Here is a 15370-nt window from a genome sequence, read left to right as displayed (position 1 = left end):
AATTTGTACAGTGAAACATTATATTGAAAAATCACGTGTTTAAAACACTTCTGAAAGGTGGTACTTTTCAGGTACCAAGGAGGAGTAGTTTAGAAGAGCTGTGTTCTCTCTTTCAGTGTTGAAGGCTCTGGGATTCTGATGTGTTCCATTGACAATCTGCCAGCACAGCTTCCTATAGAAGCAACAGAGTACTTTGGCGATATGCTTTTCCCATATATTGAAGAGATGGTAAGGTCTTATGTGTCCAACACGAGGGTAAAAGACTCGGACTTTGGTCTGCTTGTTTATTGCTTTTCTGGTCTCCTGTATATGTTCAAAAGGAATCTGCTGTAGAACATAACTGACTTTGTACTTCAAAAAAAGAAAAAAGCTTTCGAAGTCTTGAGGCAATACTTTCAAAAAGCAACATGTGAATGAGACATTAGTGACATGGATGTCTTAGGGATTTGTCAGAACACTTTCTGTGGGCAGGAAACAGGCTCTGGCAGGTAGTTCATTGCTCCTGAACCCTGCAGTAGATGTCTAAATCTGATTTTCTTGGGGCACTCAACAATCACTCGCAATCAGACTGCTGTTTGAATTCCTGTATTTTCATAAAAGTCAAATGACACTGATCAGGGCCAGGAGAATTTCAGATCTACAAGATACTGGTATTGTTGCATGCATTTAAATGTTGCTTAAAATCTTGATGTTTTACTCTGAAAAAAATTATGGGAAGTAAAATGACCTGATTTGAAATAACTTATATCTCCATAGCTGTTATCAGAAGGCTCAGAACCTCTTGAAAGCCAGAAGTACTCATCTGTTGTTCGAGATGTAAGTTTTGCAATTTGGCACTCTGCTTGTCTTCCTCTGCTTTAAAACATACAGGTACAAAAAACCCTCAAAATTTGTTTCATGTATTTCTAGGCAGTGATTGCATCCAATGGCTCACTGACAGCTAAGTATGAATATATCCAGAAATTGAGGGAGAGCAGGTAATATATAGCTTCTTAAAATTCAGAATTTAAAAAAAAAAAACAAACACTTGTCTGCATTCTATCTTCCGTTTTGCATTTATTTACTCTTGCATTTTGGTGGAATATTGCTATATTGCACTGTGTCTAAATGTCTCCTAGCTTGATGATTTCCTTCTTTCTTCATGGACATTGCCTGAATCATTAACATGTGTTGTTAGTAACTTATATTGAAGTTGAGAAAGTGGTCATTCTTCTCTTTCTTACATTATGAAGATCGTTTTACCAGAGGCAGAAAACAGCCACATGCCAGTATTATTCTGTTACTCCTTGCCCTTTTAAAATGGAGGTAACATACAGTCCTTTGAAAGGAATGGCTGAAAAGAAAAGGCTCTCTAATATACCTTGAATCTAGTTTCCTCTAGTATGGCTCAAGTGCTGTGCTGTATAGCATTGTTCTGTGACTGTATGTATTCAGGAGCCTCTGTGAGACTCTCAGACTTTTCATTATATTCCTGGAGCTACAGCTTTAGCTACCACTTCATCCATAACCTGTCTCAGTAGTTACCCGCCAGTGGTAACGTGAAAGAAGTAGCATTGAGTGGATTAAGCAAACAAAAGTAAAATAACCTGGATATCCCTTCCCTTCCCCTTGCTCCCTATTATTAACAAACACCTATGTTTTACCTATGAAAAATGTTAATTTGACAACAAGTGGGTACCGCTGGCTTCATGTTCATAGTCAATGCCAGCTGCACTGTACATCATATAAAAGTTGAAATTGGTCTGACCACAAGCACTGCGTGCCCTACGCACTAAAAGCATAGTGTGTTGACTTTTGCATGCCAAGCTACTCCAGTTTCCTTTGGGAACTTTGGGAGTTCTGGTTATGAACTTGTGCATGATGAACTACAGGTGCATTTTCCACCCGTAGTAACATGCTGTTTGCCTCTCAAAGACTTCAGCTGACAGTGATTTTTGTTGTGTGCTGTTTGGTGGACCACCTCAAGAGGCTGTCTCAGTAATAAATTTTCTTATTTCTCACACAGCGTGATGATCTGGTTTTTTTTTTTTTTTTTGCTTTCTTCATAATCGCTTGCATGGTCTTGTGTGAAGTACTCTGAGAATCTGGAGGCTTCATTCCCAAGGGGTTTTTTGTGGGTAGATTTTTGATATTTCTGCAGACCTGTGTGTTGCATGTGATGTTCAGTTGTTCATTGGTGTTGCTCACTTAGCTGTCAGAAAAGCAAGACCTGCTAACAATACCCTCCTTTACTTTGCAAACTTTGGAGATAATGCAAATGAAAGCAGGGATTTTACTGCTTAAGGTATGATGGTTTAGCTGGAGATAGGCTCTTGGTTAGAGCCTGTAGGAATTATGTGGCTTGTGTTATTACTCTAACAAAGTATTGTGCTGTGTCTAGTTTAGTTTCTAAGGGCTCTAGAATAATTGCTTATACCCTTTGGAAGTCCACGATCATTTCAGACATAAGATAGCTGGACTGTATGAGCTGAACTGTCTTGGGTGCCATTAGAATGCAGGAGCACTTTGATTTACTGAACTTATCTCCATCTTTTCACCTTTTCTTGCTTCATACCTGCGACCGGTTCCTCATCCACAACTGCAATGGCATATCCCATTAACAGTGTGGACCTCTAAGTATTACTGTTATTTGTTCATCGATAAACATTACTGAATTATTTAAACTTGTATGTAGAGAATAGGCATAATCTGAAATGTTCTTTTCTGGGACTGTGTAGATTCTGATCAACATTCTTCGCTCTGAACTCAAAACATAGCACTGTACCAGCTACTAGGAAGACAGTTAACTCTATCCCAGCTGAAACCAGGACAGTATGTCATTTAGCAGCTCATGTTTGTGCCTGTCCTAGAGCGGACATGCTATGTTTGATCCAAGTGTGACCTCATTCTAGACACTGGAGAAGTTTTTAATAAATAGGATAAGAAGTTTGATTGCAAAATCCAGCTTGCTTTCATGTCGGAAGTCTTCCCTTTGTCAACACTTGCTCCAAGCTCCTGCATACCACTGCTGCTCCCTATAAGTAGAGGGTGGAGAGGAATTCTTTCTGTTCCCTTGCCCGTGCGGGTGTAGCTGTGGAAGAAGATGTTCTATTAGAATTGATAGTAGTAGGAGGAAGGTCCTTGGGTTTGTCATATGAAAGGGTATGATGGGCTTAGGAGGCTTTCTGTGAATAGATTAAATCATGATTTAAGTTTTTTAAAAAAATCAAATCTGTAAAACTTGGATGAAGGTCAAAATGCACCGTAATCTGTAGTAATAAATTGGATAGATTAGAGAGGTGATACATTGGTACATCCCATTCAGATTTAATGAATTGAAAAGAATGACTGTTAAAAATTTTAATCAAACCAGAAAGTGGAGGAAGGGAGGATGGAACATGTGGAATTTTGGAGAGTAATTCAAGCTTTACAATACTCAGACACAGTTAGTAGGCTTGAATGTGCTTCAGACAGATGATACAGATACATCTGGTATTGATTTAACTCTTTTCACTCGGAGTAGTCGTTCAAAGCTATTGTTTGAGGCCCTGTTCCCCCAAATGTATGTGGGTACTTCATACCATGCTTCAGGTCATGCAATACTGCTTTTGTTGTCATGCTATTAGGTATTGCTCTGGCAGGCTCCAACACCATCCTTCATTATTATTACATTCATTATTCATTATTATTCATTATTATTACAATTATTATTATTATTATTATTTTTGAACCGAAAAAACACAACCGAAAATTGACTTATGGATGCCATGTGGAGCCCCAAAAAGGTCTGAACCAAACATTATTTAGAAGACATACGGTTAGTCCTCTTCTAAGGACATAGCTTTAAGAAAAGTGGACATGAGCATGTCAGGTAGAGGTCAGGAATCTCTCTGTGGCATAATCCACAATGCAGTATATGCCTTTGTAAACTCTCAGTAGATAAAGGGGAAATTGAGGTACTTGCTTATACACTTATGAAGTTTCCCATAAGTCTGTATCTTCAAAGGTCCTACCTATTTATTGAAATTTGTTTTCAGGATATGGGATAAGAAAAGCCAAACCTCAATCTCCATTAATTAGGTTAAACAACAGGGCAATGAACAGCTTCCTTTTCTTCAACAATAAAAAGTGCTTTAAGAAAAGTTTTTTTATTTGTTAAATAGTTTTTATCTGCATAGTGTTGATATGTTAGACATACAGTTTTACAGTCCTAATTTTACAACATAATGCAAATCTAAGCTAAAAGGAAAAATAATTATAAACAACCAAAATGTGTTTTCCTACTATAATTTATACATTTATGAAAGCATATTTAAACAACTGCTGAACTGCTGAACGTTATTCTGGTTGGCAAAAAGAAATGGAAAATCTGATGTGAATACATTTTATGTTGAAAGTCAACAGGAGAGCTACTTCTTAAATTTATTTAGGAATGTAGTAGAAGCTTCATTGAAACACTCTGTGATGGTTTTCAAATCTGAGTTCTTGTCTGCAAACAGGATTTCTTAATTGGGCATTAACTTTTATTTGACTTTTATTGACTATCATGTTCCTATGATGGCCTAATGTGAACCTAGTATAACTTCACTAAAATATGCTTTCGCCAGCATGGTTTTGTGTACTTCAACAGTTACCCGTGATGTAAAGGGAGGAAGGCAGAGCCTGGAATCCCTTTCTGACAGCCCAGCATGACACAGACAGCTTGGCAGTCCTCAAGTGGTCAGGTTGTAGTAATTTGGCCATTGGGAAAAATATAGTGACAACTGAGAAAAAATTTGTTGAAGATCCAGTAGCAGTTGTAGAAGCAGTGGCGATGTTGATGGATTTGATCATGTTTATGTTAGAGGAAAGAAACCAGAAGTTATGCAGCAGAAGAATGGAAGCAGTACTAGACAGCGGTTGCCCAGTCTTGGGTTAGATAGCCAGGAACTTGGCTTGGTCTGAATAGAGCTTGTGGTTTGTAGACTTACTAAAACATATTTTATTCTGTTAGCTTTAGCAGCTTACAGTTTCCTTCTTCTGTGTGGGTTTTAATTTTGCTTGTGACACCTCCTAGGGAACACGCTCAGCTGCAGAAGATGGGTAATAAGAAGAAGGTTTTATTGCTCGGATCTGGCTATGTTTCTGGCCCTGTACTTGAATATCTCACTAGAGATTCCAGCGTTGACATCACAGTTGGTATGTAAGACTCTGCTTGTTTTTAATGGAAAAATTATGTCTTATTTAAACCTGCTAGCATGGCAGAACCTTTCTCATAAGTGGGTCTGGTTCTGAGAACAGATAAAGAAAATTGGTGTTATTATGCATAGCAGAAAATGATTTTGTAGCTTTCTGAGCATTTGGAGTTTATATAATCGATTTGAAAATGACATAGCCACATTAAAAGGTTACTGTTTGCATGTATAACCTATAGGCAAGTTAGAAATATTTGTCCTTCTAACCTGCTTTGGGCTTGGGATTGGTTTTGTAGCTAGTCAGTCACTTTTGTTGGTGTTTGGCTGTGTTTTCAGACTCACACAACAAGAAGATGAAATTGTTTTTATAGATATCTGTATGAGTGAAGCCTCTGCTGTTGTTATAACCAGTACTGTGGTGGTAAACCTTCAGACCCTGACCTTTCCATCAGCCCCACATGCCTGCTTGTTTATTCCTCTGTTTTGGTTTTATCTGTAGCATATTTCAGGCTGAGCATCTCAGAAACAGTTTTCTGTACCCTCGATGATGACTTTACCCTGATTCTGTGATATCAGATTTAAAACCCAGGCTGTATCGCCTGAAAGATACTTTGCTGGGAAGTGGTTTCCTTTAAAACTTACTGTTGTATTTCTGTTTATTTTTGTTGTTGTTATTGTTGTTGCTTTGGTTTGTTTTTTCCCTTCATGCCACTTTCATTCTTGGCTGCTTTTGCTACGCTTTGCGGTGATAACCATAGTACTTTTTTAACCCTTGGGAAAAGATTTACAAGGAAGAAGAGGGGAACTCTACTGTTACCAGCACTGCCTGATGCAGTGAACGGGGAAGGATTACAGCAGTGTCCATCCCCTCATCAGTACGGAGGCTGCGTCTAGCACCTGCAATACAGTAGCAGTAAGGGAAACCAGTGAACTGAAAGATCTGTTTTGCCAAGCACTGACCAAACATAGCAGGTGCCTCTTATCTGGGTAGCTTAAAAGCATGCAGTTTCTACGGCACACTCAAAAAAAGCTCAGAAGGAAAGACACACAAATATGTTACTTGTCTAATATTTGACAGCAGGCAGGTAGATGAAGAAAGCATAAAATGCACATCGCAGTGCCACATTTGGTTCCCTACTGTTAGGCTACACCACTTTAAATCCAAATGACAAAGATCTTAATTGGGAAACCTTCATGTAATCAACTTTTTTTGGTTTGAATTTGTAGATGATTTTGCCTAGCTCTTTTCTCTCAGCACAAGTTGATTACTAGGGTATGTAAAATCACTCTCTGGCAATGTTAATTTCTCCTCGACTTTGCAAAGGCCATAAGGAAATAAGGCCCTACATTAGAGGCACAGATGCTTTTAAATCTCTGTAAGCCTGTGCCCTACCTGCTGCCTTCGTTGCCCACTCCTTTCTCCTGGCTGTGTTCCAATTGCCATCCTTGTGCTGGCAGCATGGTGAGCCGGGACAGGAAACCAATGCACTTTTAGTCAGATGTGGTAAATACTGGTTGCTTTAACCTGGATCTCTTTTTCAGTTCTGTTTTGCTTATAATGGTAAGTGTTGGTGGCAGTAGGAGCAAGATAATAGGAAGGAACAAGTGGAGACAGGCAGAGACTGGATTTCTCCCTTTTAGTGATAATAGTAGCATATGCAGGATTGGTAGGACTAAGCCATAGGTAAATATTGAAACTAGTCAGATTGAATCTGGGCCTTTTAGTCATATTTGGCCTAAGCAAAAGCTTAATGTTTGTATCTTTGTTCTGTTAAAAATGGTGAATGATGTGAAATGTTTTTGTTTTAAGCTATTAAGCTATTCTTGGCTCTAAATAGGAATTCTGTTAAAATGTACTGAAACAGAGTTTTTTAACCAGATTTATCTATAAATGTATGGCTATGTGGAATGAGGGATGGGGTAAGCTTTTCTGGGCACATGTTTGTTTACTAAATAGGTTAGATAGCTGTGTTGAACCTGCGTGTTCATCAAGACCTTAAAACTAGTTAAGGTTTTCCTGTCTCACTTGAACCAAGCACAGCCTGAAAAAGAAAAACAAATTTTCCTTTCTGGACTTTTTCCCCTCCTGGACTTCTAATCAGCTTCTTGCTTTTCAGTGAAGTAGTCTGTGCTTTTGCGGAACTAGCTACTACCATCAAAAACTGATTGAATACTTCACCTCTGCATTTATTTGGCCAGGTTAGAGAAGTGAACATTTTTAAAACCAGGAGAAAATATATACTGCATAGTGACCTGAAATACTTCAGGCCTCAAGATAAATTGTTGCACTGATTGAAAATGGTTGTTTTTCAGCAGGATGATGCTAATCCCAAACCAGTTTACTTTTAAAACATATTGGGCATACAATTTTTTCCATTGCAATCTTCCCTTAAGAGTTAGTGCAACACAGTATTTCATTAAATTGGGAAGCACTGGACATGCCTTTTCTGTATGTCCATGTGAAAGTCAAAGCAAGAATAAAACCTCTGCCCGCTTCAATGCTATTTAATTATTCTGTTTCACATGGGGTTGTAAACCTGCAAGGAAAGGCACTTTTTGGGGTAGGCAATTATTTTTTTTTTTTCCCCCTACCTTTCTAGTTGTGCAGTGCTTCTCCAGCAAATTGATGAGCTCATGAATCCCAATAGTATTTAATATATCTAGGACCATGATGCGAGTTTCTGGCATTCTGGTTTTCTCCTATACCTTGTTCTGCCAAGCAGACCACTGCATGACTCGTTTAAGTAAGGGTTGCTAGACCCAAGGGGTGATGTTCCCCCCCATATCAAAGCATGAAGATCAAGTCTATTGTGTGATTGGCCACCAAATAAATAAGGAAAAGAAAAACTGCTGCTTGGTTTCATAGTACTGTATGTGGGATGTCACTGAGTTCCTACGCGTTACTCTGACTTCGGTTCTCTTTCTCTCCTTTTTAAAGTTTTTCTTTTGTCTGATCCTTTTGACTCCCTACCCCTAACAGCTTTTCCACTAATACTCCACCTCCAAAAAAAATACTGGTCTGCCTGAATGGGCTAGTCGTACTTTTCACTGGGCATAGCAGAGCTGCTGTTACATTTTTCTGCTGGTCGTCTTTATTTTTCCCAGACCTTGCGTGGTAGGTTTATTGTTCTAGTTCTTCTCCTATATCAATAGAAGTGTTTACTACAGCTCTTGCCACTTTCTTGTGATCTCTCTCTAAAACTTTTCTCTAGCCTGAGTGTACACATCCAAGCGCCCCTCTTGTGTGACTGTTATTTGTATTCTTCACCCTCAAACACTTTCTTTAATCGATCTGCTTCTAGATCCAAGACAATAGTGTTTTTCTAAGGATTCCAAAATAATCTGCTTTTATCCTTCCATCAGTGGTTTGGTCACTTGTTCTTTGAAAACTTTGTAACGTCTTTTTCAGTATGTTTTGATCCTTACCAAAGAGTGGCAGATGTTCATCTGAGATATCAAAGACTGAACCTCCAGTATGTATGTTTTTTAAAACCTAGAATATACCTTGCCACAGGTTTTTATGAGGGGTCAGAGTTAAAGACATGGGAGTATGCTTTTGGGGTGGATCACAACCCTGCCTAGCCTATAATAAAAGTGTTGGGTTTTTGTAACTAGTTAATGACACTTTTGTGATGCATTTCTACATAAGAGATGCATTCATTCAGCAGACTTTTTTTCCCTCTCTCTAAAAAACACTTAGGTGTGAATGTGTGCTTCTTTCTGTTTAGTTTATCTGTTTTCCCACCATGTGGGTGCTCAGTTACCTGGCAAATGTAGACAGTGCTGCTGTAGAAAACCATGCCGGGAGGACACGTGCACATGATGCAAGTGAGCTGGTGGGTTCTGGGGTGTCCTACTGCACAAAGATAGGTTTAACAGTCCTTTATCTCATGTTCTAGACCCACTTCTTCACAGAGTGGAAAAGAGACTTCTAGTTTTGCATAAATAATTTGTGTTGATCTAGTCTGCTGATAGGAAAACTGCAGTTAAAACTTCTGCTAAAGTACACCCACAAAGTTGCTGATTGATTACAAGTCTGTTCTTGTTACGCAATTTAGCAGTGAGTGGTTTGTTACTTCTGAGATTAAGTATTCTTTGTAGATTTTTGTTCTTGAGTTATAGCTGCTATGGCTTGACACTGGCAATTGATAATAAAATTGACTGCTTTAGGGGAAGTAAGGTGCTTTATGCCTGATTTCAGTTGTTAGTGAAGGAAAACATCTGTGCAACTGTTTCTCTTTGGGAAGAAGGAGGTGTGTGTAAAGCACAATTTTATGTGGGAGTGCTTTGGACTTACCTTCATCTTTAGGTAATAGTTGATGTGTTTTACTTTTAAAACAGCATCTGTCATGAAGGAACAACTTGAACAACTGACGAAAAAATACAGCAACATTACTTCAGTTCATATGGATGTCATTAAGCACGAGGAAAAGCTGTCCTCTTTGGTGAAGAAACATGACCTTGTGATCAGGTCAGAATTCTGTGTAGAACATGACAGGCTCAACCCTAAGTCATGCTGCTTCTTTCTCCTAGTCCAACATGGTAACTTTTTTTTTAATGCCCAAGAACTAGGGTCATATTTGTGTATGTAAATAGTTGTAACTGGCCACTGCCTTCTCAGGTAGCCAGGCATCAGGACTTTCAAAGGGGCTTTGACTGCAGCATCTTTTTAGAAGCGTTCACTAGTTACGTGGACAGCCTTCTTAGTGTGAGGGGCCAGTTGCGTCCACCAATGTATGTGTTCCTGGGATCAAATTTGCATATTTGCAAGAGGAGGCAAAATTCTGACATCTTGGTCATTTCTCTTAAATATCTCATTAAGAAAGATTTCTTTCCAGGTATTGAAACGGGAGGAAATGACTTCATAGTCCTTGCCATTTTGTCCCTTTTGCCACAGATGTCATGAGTGTTGTTTCCTTTCCAGGTAGAGCATGCTTTTCACAAAGTACTTCAGCAAGATCATTGTAATGCAAGCTTTCTCAAGGATGGTTTTACAGTTTTGCATCTTCTAAACCTCCAGCATGCCTGTTTAGAAGGTGGCCTTGAAAAGAGTTCAGTGGTTTGTTTTTTATAAAGAGAAGTGTGACAAAAGGTGCTGTCTGAAGAATGATTCCCCTATTGCCCTGTGCCCTGTTCTGAGTGCATACAATAATGCTCTTCTGAGTAGCATTGGAGGGTAGCATTTCACTTATGTAGGTATGAAACTGCTCAGGGCAAGGCAGGTATGACTGTTGCATTTACTTGAGCTCTTCTGTAGGCATACAAAAACCATTTGTGAGTGTCTTTCCAGTGACAGCATAAGTAACTGGTTGGATTTTGATGTTGCATAATTCTTCATTTGTAGTTTGCTGCCTTATTCAGCACATCCTTTGGTTGCTAAGAAATGTATTGACAACAAAGTGAACTTGGTAACAGCCAGTTACTTAACACCAGCCATGAAAGAACTCCAGGAGAGGTAAGTATGAGACTAGCATCTCCCTGGTGTTGCTTCCTTCTTTAGTGCATTATCTGAATATTTTGCAGTCTGTTACACCTGCAACGCTTATTGTGAATTACTGTTTTCTGCATTCTTTCTCCCTCCCTTTCTATGACGGAGGACTAAGTACCTTTCCCCAAAGTTGCATGTGGAGGCTGTGGCAGAGTGGAGAAATGAGTGCATACCCTAGTCTGGTCAGACTAGTGCTCTAAACACAGGAACGTACTCTTCTGCATGCCCCATCTTATTCCATGTTAATGTGCCTTCCCCTCTCTCCTCAGACTTGTTAGGGTGTTTGAGCTGGGCTGATATTCAAGCTGAGCAGCTGGGCTGTCTTGTCCTACCAGTGACAGCAAGCTTCTTTGTCATCCTTCGCATTCCCCTAATAAAAACTCCTTCTTGGCTTATTGTATCTACAGTCATATACTCCTTCATGCCACCTTCTTTTGGACAGGCCCACTATATTAGTCTCAAATTGGTGACAGTTCTAACTATTCTACTGTTTCTGTTGTCCTACTTGTGTGATTGAAAGTCATTTTGGGCATGGAGTTTCATCTAGATGCTCCTCTCGGTCATGGTACTGGAACCTCTGAAGTGAATTCAAGTGAGTGAGATGAGAATTGTACATGCTGTGTCTCTACAAAAGATAAAACAGAGAAAGCTGGACAGGTAGAGAACCAGAGTTCCAGACAATTAGGGAGGTTTAGGGGCTTCTCTCTCCTCCCCTTCTTGCTGTGATGCCAAGAGGTCATATCACATTCTCAAAAAAAAAAAACAAAACCAAAAAAAAGAAAAAGACACTTCTCATTTGTCAAAACACAAAGTGATTTTGAAAATAAAATAAGTCACCTCAGTTTGTGGTGGTAACTGAGCTGCTCTGGGAGTGTAGGCAACTGTTAAAAAAAGAAAACCCAACTGCTTGTAATTTGGGAAAGTAGGCCTTTCAATCTTTCTCCCCCACAGGAGCTGTTTAAGGCAATCATGACTAGCTCTGTGCTGTCCTCTGCATTACTACCTTCCTACATTATAGCACTGTCCAGGAGAATGTGGGATATGGAGTAGCTGGTAGAAATTTCTTTTTCCACCAGCCCCTAGCTGTTGCAGCAAAGTAAGAGAAACCAAGGCTACAATGACTTAGACAATTGTCACTGTTCAGGTTTTAACAACTGCTTCTGTTTTTTTCCACAAGCTGCAGACAGAGCCCAGAATTTACTGTGTTGGGGAAAGTTCGCTGGGCCTTTGTTAGACAGATTTCCTGAATAAAAGGCCAGTAATAGTGAATATTCTGACAGCTCTGCATTTCTGTAATTTTTAGCGTAGAAGCTGCTGGTATTACAGTTATCAGCGAAATGGGTTTGGATCCTGGTCTTGACCATATGTTGGCGATGGAATGTATTGACAAGGCAAAAGAAGTTGGTGCTACGGTAAGGTTGGCAGGTAGTGCATAGTTCTGCCAAGATTTTATTAGTAAAGTTGTTCCTTTAACACCAGCCAGTTCTGGGGCATGTCACTGATGTGTAATGGACTCTGGATACCTTACTTTTTCTGATGCTTGGAATTTGGTATCAACTAATCCAATTAGTGAGACCATCAACTAAGATGGCTTTGCCCCAGTGTATGTTTTGGTTTCCTGTCCTTTACGGATGGTGCCTTAAGTGTGACATCTTGACACTGTTGCTCAGTGAAATTCTTTAGGTTTCCCCTGTCCACTGTAGATTTGATTTGGCCCATTTGGGGCATAACATCAATAGAAAGTTTAAGAACTAATGGGGATTCTGCAGGGTAGCTCTGTTCTGTTTGCATCCTGGTCTGTCTTCTCTTCATCGTTTCTTTCCTGTGGATAACTCTGACAGGTTGTATCCTACACTTCTTTCTGCGGTGGCCTACCAGCTCCAGAGCACTCTGACAATCCTCTGAGATACAAGTTCAGCTGGAGCCCACAAGGAGTGTTGCTGAATACAGTTCAGTCTGCTACGTATTTAAAAAATGGAGAGGTGAAGTAATCCTAACATTTCAATTTAAAGCCAGACAAAGAAGGTGGAATTGGGCTAAGGAGGGAATTGGGATTTGTAAGCTGCTGTGTTTACTTTCAAGCTGGTTACAGTCAGTTGCCTAAGCAAGTTGCATACATCACTTAATCCTATGTTTGGAGTGCGATGGTGCCTGGCTACTGCCAGCTTAATTCTTACTAACTGTATGGAATCTGATTGCAACGAAGGAGCATGCTCTAATGACTAAAGCACTGGATTGAGGTTGGTGTTCTGGGTTCAGCTTCCATCCCTTTTGTGTGTTGCTTTTGCCACTTAATTGCCCTGTCTTTGGCTCTGTGAATAAAAGGTGAGAGTGCATCCTTCAACTTGCTTTTCTGTCTAGTCATGTTTGTAAACCAAACAGCTTCATTCTGTACTTGCACAGTGTATAGCAGAACTCTTTGATTTCTTTTTCTTTTGATGCAATCTGTAATACCAGTAACCCACTGAGTGGGTTTTGTGAAAGTGTACAGTGCTTTCTGATGTGTTTTATATAAGCTCTGTTTTGCTGTTTGTGCAGGAGTGGTTAGAGTAGAGTTAACCTAGCAAATGTCACTGCATCTGTTTTATGGAAAGATTGTAACTCATTTGTGCAAAGCTATTGCAAGCCATTATCACATTTCTGCTTTCCAGTCCTATCTGTTTGATCATTCCCACTTGCTCAGAACAGTTACTGAGCAGGGGCTCTTCAAATGTCAAGGAGACTGTCTTGTATAACCACTGTAAAGTTTAGCTAATTATCTAAACTTTTTGATCTGTAGAACTGAGAAATCTTTTGAGATGTTTTATCATGACATTTTGGTGCTCTAGTGTTCTTACTGCAGTAAGAAAGGAGAAACTCAGGGATTGCACATTGGATAATTATTTAAAAAGCAACAACACATAGTTACATGTTTCACATGAAAGGGTCTCTTGGAGAATATGAAAATGTTTCTTACTTAATTCTGACCTGGTTCACCCATTGCTAGGAAAAATTAGATCATGCACATGAATGATTCATTATGAGAGCACTGTGTGAACTTGTCAGTAAATTGTACAATTTTTCCTCCTTGCCACTAAATCCTTAGCTGTCTTTGACTGTTGTGCAGGATTCTTTCACACTAGTGTCTTGCCTGACAAACACAATAAAATCTTTCGGCATTGCTGCAGACTTCATTGACTTCATTGCTTTAGTCTTTCTTCTAGAAGGAAACCTTGCCGCTTTGCTCAGAAGTAACAAAATGGAGTTTGTATTGATGCTGTGTAGCAGATCTGTGTATCGCCTGCTTGAAGGAAGCGGGATTCAAGGCTTTGAGTGGGAGTAATAATAGAATTAGTCAGTTTTATTTTAAATGTTTTCCTTCCAACAGTGCGTTCACTCTGTGCTTTGTAGCTGCAAGTAAAGATACACACGGGCAGCAATTTTATATCAGTGTGATATCCCCTGATTTATTTTAATCTTTAAAAAAAAAAGAAACAAAATCCCATCCTTCTGTTTACATTTGCCTTTTCCTCCCCAGTAAAAAAAGAGAATAAAAAAATAGACCAAAAAGCAGGGAGCCTATGGGCAGAAGCTCCCTTTACACTGGTGTAGTGTGGGGTGGTGCTCCAAAATTACACTAATGTAAGTGAAATGGGAACCTGTCACCTTAATATAACTGCAGCAGGAATTAACAATGTGTGTGAGAAGGATGTGGCTTGTTTTAGTCCTTTAATTAGTAATGACTGTCATAGTGCATGCTCCTCCGTCACAGGATATGCTTAAATGGCTTGTGCAACTGCTTTATTTAGATTGGGCCTTTGTTTGCACGAGGAACACTATGCATATTGTTCCTATTTTGAGCACACTTCATCTTTTCTGTTGTAAAATAAATTAAATAACATTGCACTGAAATAATATTGCTGTTCTTTCACAAAATTTAGATTATCAATATTCCAGCTGGAGGAGCATTACTTGATTCTGTTACTCCGATGGATTTTTTCCCAGGATTAAATCTTGAAGGTTTTCCTAACAGAGACAGTACAAAATATGCTGAGCCGTATGGTATTCAGACAGCTCACACTTTGTTGAGAGGCACCTTAAGATACAAAGTAAGTTGTTGTTGTTATTATTATTAATTATTGTTTTACTCAAGAGTTGAATGTTGTCATTTCAAGAGAACTATGTATTTAAAAGTCAGTCTTTTGTAGCTCTGTACTTGCTATTTATGAGCTCTCCACTGTCCTGATTGAGAGATAATTGAAAGCACTTTTCTCGATTTCTTTAATGTAGCTTTACTTGGTTTATTTAACAAGTGTTTGTTGCAAACCGGAAAAATAGTTTTACTTGTTTTAGGCAGCTGGTCAGTTAGCTTGCATAGTCCTGTATCTGTGTTTCTTTTTTTTCTCTGGATCTGTATTTGGTGTCAGATCAATAGAAGATTTAAAAAAAATTGAAATAAATCTGACAGGTTTGTGTGATGTGTGTTGCTGTTATGTATTTTTAAGACTTGATCTATTCTCTTAAAGTTGATAAAAATTTGAAGTTAAGAGTTTGTTGCTTGCATTCCTATGAAAAACATAATGTAAAAATCTCAATGAAAATTACGGTTTTCCATCTAACTGAGAAAGTTTTCCATTAAGTAACTGGAAATCTTAAATTTGAGGAGCTTTAACGTTTTGGTCAGTGAAGTAAAATGTTAGGAGATAAATGTGTTTCCCTTCTAAATGATAGACTATTTTCCTTTCATTTG

General features: G+C 39.0%; 1 protein-coding gene across 5 annotated transcripts in view; it reads left to right on the top strand.

Moving 5' to 3' along the window:
• AASS (aminoadipate-semialdehyde synthase) overlaps window positions 1-15370 on the top strand; it is a 512915-nt gene that overhangs the window by 488739 nt on the left and 8806 nt on the right. For all 5 annotated transcript variants that reach the window (XM_052790491.1, XM_052790490.1, XM_052790489.1 and 2 more), the window contains 9 exons: window positions 117-228; window positions 757-816; window positions 910-977; window positions 5036-5157; window positions 9495-9624; window positions 10498-10608; window positions 11945-12053; window positions 12483-12623; window positions 14562-14729. In XM_052790491.1, coding sequence (XP_052646451.1) covers window positions 117-228; window positions 757-816; window positions 910-977; window positions 5036-5157; window positions 9495-9624; window positions 10498-10608; window positions 11945-12053; window positions 12483-12623; window positions 14562-14729 — 1021 coding nt within the window. The remainder of the gene's footprint in view (window positions 1-116; window positions 229-756; window positions 817-909; window positions 978-5035; window positions 5158-9494; window positions 9625-10497; window positions 10609-11944; window positions 12054-12482; window positions 12624-14561; window positions 14730-15370) is intronic.

Source organism: Harpia harpyja, chromosome 6 (genome assembly GCF_026419915.1).
Source record: "Harpia harpyja isolate bHarHar1 chromosome 6, bHarHar1 primary haplotype, whole genome shotgun sequence".
Taxonomy (NCBI): Eukaryota; Metazoa; Chordata; class Aves; order Accipitriformes; family Accipitridae; genus Harpia; species Harpia harpyja.
Note: the sequence above shows the minus strand (reverse complement) of the source record. Positions and strands in the feature narration are given on the sequence as shown.